Genomic DNA, 12,245 nt, shown 5'->3' on the forward strand with positions numbered 1-12,245 from the left:
CAGAAGTTACATAAGAGCCTTTAACACTCATTATCATGTGATAAAAAGACTAGAAGCTGCACTACAGGATCAGAAACAGGACCTTAAAACCTCATAAAAGAGTTTGTATGTGGATTGACACAATTGCACAATATATTTTGATACAAAAGAAGCTACTCCATGGTGCAAGCCAGATTTCATCTGGTCAACTTTTAGTTTCCATCTGAGAAAAGCCTCCACTACATCTGTTTCCACAAACAAAGTGGCCTTTGTTATTAGAGTTTCCCATATTTCTACAGGACTCTGAAAGTGTAAGAGTAAACACAATGCTGGAGGCATGAGACGCCCCTCGTCTGATCTACAATGAACCCTAACAAAAGACAGTAATGTCAAAATAAGGATAGTGACGGCACACGAACAAAAGCCAAACAAGATTGCTCCTCTAAAGCACAAAGAAAGCCCCGCATGCGCCACACAGCATAAAACATGGAACAAAGCTTTTCCACTCGACAGATTTTTTTTTTTTTTTTTAAACACTGCATATTTGTCTTTTAAGACAGCACACTCTCAGCCAGCCCTGCAACAATGCAGAATCAATGCAACTCACTCAAGTCTGCTGTTCACATTAACCATGAACACACTGGTAGCCAGAAAGTGGCTACAAATATAATGACTTCTGAACTGTTTTTTTTACAACCTGAGCTCTCTTGAAGACGATTAGTCACGATTATTCGATTCAAAACGAATGTTTATATTTACATAGTATATAGCTTATGTATAAATATTAAGGAACGTAAGTTAGATTTATATGTAAAATATTTATATAATATAAATTATATAAGACTTCCATACAATACATACAAATATTGTTTTTTAAATATATACATGTGTATTTATATATACACAGTATGTAAACAAACTTTTATTTATTTTGAATCGATTAATCGCGACCAATTGTTTTGCAGCTCTACTTAATTTTTCAGGGAACCAACACACAGTCTGTACCTTTTTTGTCTGTGTACATACTAGGGCTGTCACTAACAAATAATTTTGTAATTGAGTAAGCGGTCAATTATTCTGACGATTAATCGAGTACTCGGATAAGTATAATACTTTTTTGGAGGTCATAAAAGTAGATAATGTATTTTAAACAACTAATGTACATTATGCATTATATTGAGAGCACCAACAGACTGACAATTGTTTACTTTACTGCACGATTGACTAAACAACATCTAATTCTAATGCCCACTTAATCTTTAATATTTGGCTATTTCTTTACAGAAATGCTACAGCCACTGTAATTTATTGAATATGTGGAAATCAAAACATGTAAACTCTGAGGGTTTGAGCTTTTGTTTTGAAATCGTGATGAACAGTTAGCATATTGAGAAAAATATTGATGTATTCTCTTGAGTTTCGTAGGCTTATAAAATGATTTACCTTAAAAATCTGATGAAATGGCACACATACCGAGTTACCAGATGAACATTATAATAAACCCAAACACACAGCAATATGCAGAGATGGAATTGGAGATGCTTTATACATGTAAATGATAACTATTTTTGTGGAGCAGCATTTACTTTAAACAAATGCTCTAAGATGCACATACAGTACGCAACATACAAAACTACATGCATGTAAACAATTAAGTGCATATATTAAACTTGCATTGCTTATATTTAACTGAATCATAGCGTTTGTGAATTCACAATAGCATTATGCTTTATGACGATTTTTAAACAGGTTTAATATATCACACAGTCTAGTGTTTCACGGTATTCTGACACGGGCAAAAATACAATCAAGGATTTTTTATAATCAGGTACTTAAAATTAGAGGTCGACCGATATATCGTCCGGCCGATATATTGCGCCGATATTTGCCATTTTTTAATATATCGGCATCGGCCGATATCCATGTTTAGTAGCGCCGATTTAAAGTCAGGCACGTCTGCGGGCAGCCCCGTGTTTTTGGTGCGGTATTGCGCTGCTGTGAAGGACCCCAAGCCAAAACTTTTGTAAGATTCAATAACATTTCTGAGAGATCAAGGTAAGGATAAAATTCTGATATTTCAAAGACCCATGGCCATATATGTACTATATATTACTAGTAAACTATGAAGTTTTGCTTTCACTTAGTGAAAGAAAGCATAGAACCGTCGGTAAATGGCATAATGCTACAGCTGGTTAAAGGTTTGCAGTTAAGTTTAAAGACTGTAGTCTAAAACGATCAGCAGCTTGTTTGCTAACATATTAGCCCCAGTGTTATAAGTTCTGTTTTATTTTTCCTGTATTGGAGTCAGAGAATTTCACTCTGCGGCTCTCACAAACAATGCAGCATTGCGATTACTCCGCCTCGCTCGGAGACAGTGATGCACGGAAGGAGGTTATATCCGCGGGTTGGGTCGGGTAATAAAAAAAATGCATTCTTATAACTTGTGGGTGGGTCGCGCGTGGATGAGATAAATCAATAATGATGTACACATTAACTACATTTTCTAATATCTGAACCTGAGTTGTGTGGTCAGGACCGTGGCGCCAGCTTCCTTTTAAATATATTTTGATGATTGCACCTGACCGCGCCGTCCTCTCCGTCACCTCAGATACTGCGAGTTTATACCTATGGTCACGTTCAGATGTAAGTAAAAGTTATTTTTTTCAGCACGGATTTGGCTTAAAAGCACGAGTGATTAAGCCTATATATACACACTGTAAGTCTGCAGCGATGTGAAGATCAGCTGTTAAAATGAACCATCCATTCATCATATCAGCATGTAAAACTAAGAATTAGAATAATTGTAATAGGAAGATCACGTGCGGTTTGCTAAATCTGAGAAAAATATAAGTGCGGGTGGGTGGCAGGCGGATTACACTAATGCCTGATTTTGCTTTATTTCATCGTGAAAAATAAGATTTTGCTCTCTTTTGTCGTCAAAAGTATTCTGAAACAAGTCACAACTGAGCCGCTGTGCATCTCCATTTAAACAGCGGTGTTTCGTTTATGAATGAACGTGCGTTTTTAAACGAATCTAGTGAAATGATTCAATTTCTCATTCATAAAGAGAGTCATTTGCTTTATTCAGGAATGAATCAGCTGTTCAAACGAATCAAATGAATGATATGATTCACTAATTAAATCAGGGTCTTGCCGCCATCTGCTGGCAGGTCCTCTCAGTTACGTATATAAATCATTTAAAGTTTAACATTAATCTCAGCTCTTAAACTTTTATGTAAATTATTGACAGTTTTTATATTATCTGTTTTATATATTTAATACTTGGTCAGTTTGATTTGTTTGGTTAACTTTGGTTAAATCTTTTATAATAATACTGTGCAGTGCACAAAATCAAGATGGTTCATTGTGTTCATTGTTCATGATGTAAAGTTTAGAAATGATGTGCATCCTTTTTAGATTGACATTTTAGCATGCAAATAAAGGGGAGAACTTCAAGATATCGGCCCTAAAAATCGGCAGCACATATCGGCCATCGGCTGACCCTGACCTCTAAACATCGGCATCGGCATCGGTTGTAGAAAACCCCATATCGGTCGATCTCTACTTAAAATGAATCAAGGAATCGTGACAGCCCTAGTACATACACTACTTTTTGAAAGTTTATGCTTGCAAAAGCTGCATTTATTTGATCAAAAACACAGAAACTACCACATATGACACTACCACAATTTAAAACCATTTTCTATTATAACATTTTAAAATGCAATTTTTCCTCTATAATGGCAAAACTTTTTGAGCAGCCGTTAAACAGTGTCTTATGCTTACCAAGGTTTCATTTATTTGATCAAAAATACAGTAAAAACAGTAAAATTATGAGACATTATTGCAATTTAAAATAACTGCTTTCTATGTGAATTTATGTTAAAATGTCATTTATTTCTGTGATGTAAAGCTGAACTTTCAGCATCATTACTGTAGTCTTTCAGTGTCACACAATTCTTCAGAAATCATTCTAGTACGCTGATTTGCTGCTTAAAGGAGTAGTTCACTTTCAGAACAAAAATGTACAGATAAAGTACTCACCCCCTTGTCATCCAAGATGTTCATGTCTTTGTCGCAAAGAAATTATATTTTTTGAGGAAAACATTTCAGGATTTTTCTCCATATAATGGACTTTCTATGGTGCCCCAGAGTTTGAACTCCAAAATGCAGTTTAAAATGCAGCTTCAAAGGGCTCTAAATGATCTTAGCTGAGAAAGAAGATTCTCATCTATCGAAACGATCAGTTATTTTCTAAAAACATTTACAATTTATATACCTTTTAATCTCTACACAGAGTACACACAGAGCTAGACAAGACAAGCATTTGAGGTTAAAAAGTATATAAATTGTAATTTTTTTTTAGAAAATGACTGATCGTTTTGCTTGATAAGACCCTTCTTTCCTCGACTGTAATCGTTTAGAGCCATCTGAAGCTGCATTTTGGAAGTTCAAACTCGGGGGCACCATAGAAGTCCATTATATAAAGAGAAATCCTAAAATGTTTCCTTAAAAAACAATTTCCTTACGACTGAAGAAAGAAAGATATAAACATCTTGGATGACAAGGAGGTGAGTACATTAACTGTAAATTTTTTTTCTGAAAGTGAACTGCTCCTTTAAGAAACATTTCTGATTATTATCACTGTTCTTATGGAAAACTTGTGTTATAATGACTCACTTTTCTCAAGTTTACCTGCATCTGATGATTAGCCCTCAAGCATAAAGCTTTCAGGACAATACAAAACCCAGTTGCAAGCGTATTCTATCTTGTCATGCGGTGCTATTTATCCATTTTCAGAAATACCTCTCCGATCAGCCATCAAAGCATACCTAAATATATGTAACTGTAACCAAACCTGCCATGACATGTAGACTAGTTCTTGTTTTCCACACTAACAAGGATTTTACACAGAAAAATTAGGTACTTTTTTAATATGTAACTGGAAAGAGCTCTTTATCGTGCAAACAAATACACATATCATCCCAAGTGATGTGTATAATAGCACCCAGTGAGAAAATCAACAAGTGTAAACCATTACGAAAAAGGACAAGAGAAAACAAGCAGCTCAAAAGGTCGTGTTATCATTGAAACTCAGGGCACAGCTGTGTGCAGATTGGTGCAGAGATGAGTGCGTAGCATGACAAGATCTGCTGCCAGGCTCTCCACTGGCCTGATAAAAGACTCCATTCAAAGTGACAGTGTCACCAGTGTCAGGCCTCCAAAAGCGCTGATCACAACACAATACTGTGCCTTTGGCTTGTGCTAACTTCAGATGACGTTCTATATATATTTGGCTCAGAGTCTGAGCCAAATATAAAGAGATTCAAGAGGGAAGTTGAATCCCTGACCGATAATTGCAGTTATAATTAAGCTACAAGTCAAAACTCTCTGGAGTCTCCTTTACAATTAATTATTTATCCCTTTTGCAACACATTCATTAAGTACTTTTACAATACCTTTCATAACTTGGGGACAGCAAGCTTAAAAAGTAATAAAAAGGTGCGATTTTTTTTATGGTTCACATATCATGGTTTCCACAAAAAACAAGTGTTTTTAACACTGAAAAGCAACAAATCAGCATATCATAATGATTTCTGAAGGATCATGTGACACTGAAGACTGGAGTAATGATGATAAAAAAAATCAGCTTGGAATCACAGGAATAAAATTGCATTTTTAAAATATATTACAATTGAAACAGTTTATTTAAATTGTAATAATATTTCACAACATTACTGCTTTTACAGTTTTTTTGTAATTAAATGCATGCAATATGTAAACGCACTTATTGACTTGGCTAAAGTCAATTTAGGTAAGAGGCTGTTTATAAATGCTCACATTCACACATGGCCTCTAGTTCTTCTAAAACTCACGTGCCAAAACAAACAGGCCACAAATAAGCAAATACACACACATGCAGACATAGCAGCTGTGGCAACACAAAGCAGCTGTGGCAACATCACAGCCATGCAGTTAAAACCGGAGCAGCCATTTAGACCCAAGCAGGGAAAAAAAAATGTATCATGGAAATCCCAACTCCTATCATGCTGCTATAGCAACAGGATGTCAGCATTGTGCTGTATCGATGACATAATGCATACCACATAGGGTGAACAATCCACAGATGTTATATCACCATCATTATACAATGAAAATTGGAAAATTACCTGAATTAAAAAAAGATATAAAACCATTACACCATTCTACAGAATTGGTGCCTTAAACTGCTGTCCCACAACCAAAAAACACATATAAAGCATTTAATATTTAAAGTCTTAGATGTTTAAGTGTACCCACATTTTCATGTCACTACTGAAACAGTGTGTGTTTTAGTCCATAGGCGGAGACTGATTTTAACTACACCCCTACATTTATGATCAGGAGATATTTACAAGTCCCTTTCTCTCATAGCTACATGATTAGTAGACAGGCCCCATTATTTTGAGGTAAATTTGTTCAAAAGTATGAAAAAACTGTGTAACTTTAAAGAATGTCACTACTGAACACCATTTTTCTGTGATTAAAGACGCTTCTTTCGGAGTTATTCCATAACATTTAGTTTTTATATGTGTACAACTGTTCAGAACTGTACTAGCTAACCATGCTGATTAGCATCTTTGAGCTAGGTTCAAAACTACCTAAAATAATCACTACTGAAACATCTGACGACGTTTCGATAGTGACATCTTTGTTCTTTGGGTGTTATCCCTTAAAATTGTCGCTACCGAAATGGTCACGACCGAAATGTTGGTGAAATTTCAGTAAAGATATTAGTTTTTTGGCGTTATGCCATAAAATTGTCACGAACAAAACATTTGATGAAGTTTCGGTAGTGACTTTAGATTTTTGGGCATTATCACATTAAATTGCTATGACCAAAACATTTGGTGAAGTTTCGGTAGTGACTTTTGTTTTTGGGCGTTATCCCATAAAATTGTCACAACCAAAACAATCATGACCGAAATATTTGTTGAAGTTTCGGTAGTGACATCTTTGTTTTTTGGCCGTTATCCAATTAAATTGTCACTACCAAAACATTTGGTGAAGTTTCAGTAGTGATATCTTTGTTTTTTGGGCATTATCCCATAAAAATGTCACAAGTGTAACATTTGGTGAAGTTTCGGTAGTGACATCTTTGTTTTTTGGCCGTTATCCCATAAAATTGTCATGACCAAAACAGTCACGGCCAAAATATTTGGTGAAGTTTCGGTAATGGCATCTTTGTTTTTGGTGTTATACCATAACATTGTCATGAACTAAATATTTGGTGAAGTTTCGGTAATGGCATCTTTGTTTTTGGTGTTATACCATAACATTGTCACGAACGAAATATTTGGTGAAGTTTCGGTAGAGACACCTTTGTTTTTTTGGGCATTATCCCAATTAAATTGTCACTACCAAAATATTTGGTGAAGTTTCGGTAGTGATATCTTTGTTTTTTGGGCATTATCCCATAAAAATGTCACAACTGTAACATTTGGTGAAGTTTCGGTAGTGACATCTGTTTTTTTTGGCCGTTATCCCATAAAACTGTCATGACCAAAACAGTTACGGCCAAAATATTTGGTATAGTTTCGGTACTGTTCAATAATGGTGCGTTTATCACCTTTAACCCTATGATTATTCAGGTAGGGTAAGGACAGTCAAATCTAGCCAAAACCAAAAGTTACTCACCTGCCCGCAGGTTGCAGTCCTTCAGGAATGACGTAGAAGACTCCCCTTGTGGTTGTTCGTGGTTAAGGTTTATTTAATAGTTATAAGTAAAATCTCACGAGAGGCACTAGTAACAATAAAATTATTATTTATTGGTTACAATACAAAGCAGTTAAATGCAAAAATAAAATAAAAAAAATCAGCTAAGCTATTTGTTATATAATCAAACTTTTCAACAGCAATATTGGAGATGCTGTTAAGCGTCCCTCGTTAGGGTATCAGGTATCCTCTTACGCTTAATGCAGTCAGCATCTCCAATATTGCTGTTGAAAAGTTTGATTATATAACAAATAGCTTAGCTGATTTTTTTTATTTTATTTTTGCATTTAACTGCTTTGTATTGTAACCAATAAATAATAATTTTATTGTTACTAGTGCCTCTCGTGAGATTTTACTTATAACTATTAAATAAACCTTAACCACGAACAACCACAAGGGGAGTCTTCTACGTCATTCCTGAAGGACTGCAACCTGCGGGCAGGTGAGTAACTTTTGGTTTTGGCTAGATTTGACTGTCCTTACCCTACCTGAATAATCATAGGGTTAAAGGTGATAAACGCACCATTATTGAACAGTACATTGTTGTTTTTGGTGTTATACCATAAAATTGTCACGGCCAAAATATTTGGTGAAGTTTTGGTTTTTGGGTGTTATCCCATAAAACGGTCACTACCGTAACAACTTTAAACACAATTCTAGTACAGTTATGCAATTTTTTAGTATTTTAGTGTGTTTTAGTATGTGGGTTAACATTCTGCAATGTGATGTGGTCGCTACCAAAACTGTCATTACTGTCACTACCGAAAATTTACTGACATGCAATGTTTTATCAAAAATAAAGTATACTGAATTATCAACCAATATGACAGTGTTTGGTTCAAGGTATATCCAAACTCATGAATCCTTAAGTTTGAAATTATTCAGTTTTTGCCTTTAACCAAGAAAAATTGGATTCAAAATACAACAAATCTCATTAATCACACTTGAAAGTTACAAATGTAATTGTTATTGATTTACCTCTGAAAATTTTTTAATAAAACAGCAAAAAGTATATTTATAATTAGAGGTCGACCGATATTGGTTTTTGCCGATACCGATAGCTAGGTTGGACCACACTGGCGGATACCGAATCGATTTTTCACCCACCCTTAATGAAACCGGGCAAAAGTGCAGCGCTGCGTTGCACGGACAACTCACAGGTATCACACACACAGGACGCGTCACGTGTAGTTCAAATGTAGGCAAATGTTTACTTCAAGAATGATCAAAAAAGCGGCAAAGATTAGTTTAAACAACAGATCAAAAGGAAAGAGAAAGTGCGTTCTATATTGTTGTAGCCATTTAAGAAAATGTGTTTTCTGTTTTACATTTATGTTTAAATATTATTTGTTTGTGTTTTGTTTCAGTTTAATCTGTTAATTACGAAAGAAGTTTGTGTAATTTGTAAATGTCATAAAGGATGTGGTATGCATTGGACGGGTCAGACACAATTTTTGACCACTTTGTACGTTTTTTTTAGGGGTGTAACGATATGCCTAGGTCACGATACGGTACGTATCCCGATATTGTGAACAAAAATTAAAACATGAAACAAAATCAAACAACAGATTTATTTAAAAAAAATTAATTTCAATCAGTTTTAGTCACAATTTAAGGTTTAATAAAAACCTTCTGTATTAAAATGAACAACTGATAAAGTCTGTCTGTCACTGAATTTTTTTTTAATTTAACATGATAGTGATAAAATTGTCAAGATGTCAAAGTCTTTCAACCTGCTAGCGATGCAAGATTCTATGCGTGTGCGAAACAGAGTCCTACCCGACGGGTGAACCGCTATAACTGACGTAACGGTGGAATAATATTTATCTGTCAGGTGCAGTGCGGGTGACATGCACAGGTATTTGCTCTTTGGACTCAATCCGGTACACGCTGACGCTGCTCTCAAACGGTCCCGTGCCTGTGTTCGCGCTCTGTCTGAAGACCGTTTAAAAGCCATTTCACATGGGACGCATCAAGCGGTGGAATCTCTAAGCGGCTGCCGCTTTCTCTCATAGTGAAAGTGTTTTGCGGTCGAGCTGGTGTTTGCGACACGGTCTCGGGGTAAACGTATTGCAAACAACAAGGTCTCATTTTACTTTACAAAAACAAAATAAATGAAACGTAATGAAAATACTATGTGTTATTTGCTATTTGTCGTTTTATGGGACAATGACTAGTGTGGTTTTCATGTCAGACACAGTTTACTATGACATTTTACACATAATTGTATTTTTACTGCGCAGGCTATACTACACACATTTTCTGGACATTTTTTTCTTTATTAATAGCCTTTCTCCGTATTTTATGGATCATACAGCTCCAAAATGTTGCCATACTGCTGACTTAAATGAGGAGGGAGGGTTAGCAATCTCTGGGTTGGTTGCCATGTTTCCTCACGTTCTTTTTCAACTAGCTCAACTTTTGCAGGCAGGCGTCACATGATTGGAAAGGTAGTCACGGGGTGTGTCACGATTCTCCCTTATCACACCGCGACACAGGATCGTGGATCTGAGTGTCGCGATTTCGGTTTCATATCGCGTATCGTTACAGCCCTAACGTTTTTATTTGTGGAAAATCCCTTAAACGAATTTCGTTTTGTATAATTTTTATCTTAATTTTTAATACATATTTTTGTTGATCAATTATTAAAATATGTGAAATAAAGTGCGTAACAAGATGCAAACCCATGCTTCCGCAGCCTGAAGAAAAGGCTAAAACATAAATTATAGCTCTATTTGAAACATACAGACTTTATTAGAGCTACAGAAATACAAATGTTTAGCTGAAATGCACAATACTCAATCTTCAGCTCAGGGTGAAGTCTTTGAACATTAACAACGATTTAGGACAGATATGATGTAATGTAAAATTATGAATGGCGTGCTGTGTTGCAGCAGGATTTCTGTCGGCTGAATGAACACAGTTTGTGTGAACACAGAATGATCACCTCACGTCTTTAAATCTGCAACTTTGCTGGCTAACAATATGACCAGCTTGATGGTAACAAACAATCCTGGCATTAAACTTTGGTGTCGGACTTAACCCCTCATACTCTATGACAGCGGAGCAGAACATGAGCAGCTTCAGCAAAGAACGCAACCCAGAAAAACTATCGGCATGGATTTTTGCCGATAACCCATAGTTCCGCCAATCAACTATCGGTGCCGATTAATCGGCAAAACAGATACATCGGTCGACCTCTATTTACAATGTAGATGTAAGCAAAATCCTAATAGGTCAATATAACACTTATTAATTTATATATATAACTGTGTTTCGCTAGTGACAAATTTGGGGAGAGGACAAATATTCCAAAACTTTCTGAAAATACAATGAGAATTAACTGCACAATTAATAGAAATGTGTACCTTGTATATTATACAATTTGCATACAACAAAATTTAAGGAAAATGATGTTTCCAACTCTGACTTCCAATCCAATCGTGCGGAATGGCCCATGTAGAAAAAAGTAAAATAAAATTTTAATAAAAGTGTGCTTACCCGCAGTCCGGAGCAGGGCACCAGCGGCAGTCGGGGTCGGCCACCAGCCAGCGGCGCAGCATGAACTCCTCGTATTTCTCCATGAGCACGCGGTCGTTGAGTATCATGCGAATGTCGTGGGGGTTGAAGCGCTCAGAGCACTCTGGGCAGCTGATGTTGACCCTGCTCTCAGAGATCTCGATGCGCAGATACTGTCGGAGGCAGTCGGCACAAGAGCGGTGGTGGCATGTCATGATGTCTGGGAAGCGGTCTCTGGTGTGGCGCAGCAGGCACAGCGGGCACTCCAGCAGCTCAGAGGTGGAGGCTGAGGATGAGGAAGATGAAGATGAGGTGGAGGCCACACCGGGTACGGAAAGCGCCGAGGCGTGGTCCTGCTGCTGGCACATTTCTGAGTGCACGCTCTCCACGCTGGCGATGCCGTCCACTCCGGCGGCCAGCGCCCGTGACTTGCGGGATTTGGGGTCCCCACAGCGCCGGCGGAATAGCGAACGCAGCGAGATGCGCCGCTTTTTAGGTGTCTTCCGTACAGAGGGCAGACTGACGGACGAGGCGGCGGAGGGAAGGTCCCTCTCGGACCCCTGCTGCTGCTGCGGCTGATGCAGACTCATTTCTCCAGAGGAGGCACTGTGGTTTCTAAAGGACTGGGAAGCTTCTACAGGGAGGGCAGGAGGGGAGAAGGAGGAGGAAGAGGAGGAGGGGGAGGGAGGGGAGAGAGAGGGAAGGGGGGACAGGGTTTTCAGAGGGGAGCGTGAGGTGTTAAGACATGGCGGTGAACTCTCTGCAAGCTGCTCCCTTGAGCCAGGCAGCTCAAGTTGGGACACACGGGTCAGTCTGGAGTCACCAGGCTGGATCTCGACCTGATCTGTGAAGAAACAAAGAGACATGGCAGAGTGAGATACACTGCACATCTAACAGTGGAAGACAGAAGAGCTCATTTTATACTGATTCTACATTATTTTCAATATATTTATAATTACAATTTTTCATTTTAGGTGCAACCATTTGCAATA

General features: G+C 37.4%; 1 protein-coding gene across 3 annotated transcripts in view; it reads right to left on the bottom strand.

Moving 5' to 3' along the window:
* Positions 1-12,245, bottom strand: part of rnf19a (ring finger protein 19A, RBR E3 ubiquitin protein ligase) — a 73,377-nt gene that overhangs the window by 23,384 nt on the left and 37,748 nt on the right. For all 3 annotated transcript variants that reach the window (XM_073821803.1, XM_073821804.1, XM_073821802.1), the window contains exon 2: positions 11,236-12,097. In XM_073821803.1, the coding sequence (XP_073677904.1) occupies positions 11,236-12,097 (862 nt within the window). The remainder of the gene's footprint in view (positions 1-11,235; positions 12,098-12,245) is intronic.

Source organism: Garra rufa, chromosome 17 (assembly GCF_049309525.1).
Source record: "Garra rufa chromosome 17, GarRuf1.0, whole genome shotgun sequence".
Classification (NCBI taxonomy): Eukaryota; Metazoa; Chordata; class Actinopteri; order Cypriniformes; family Cyprinidae; genus Garra; species Garra rufa.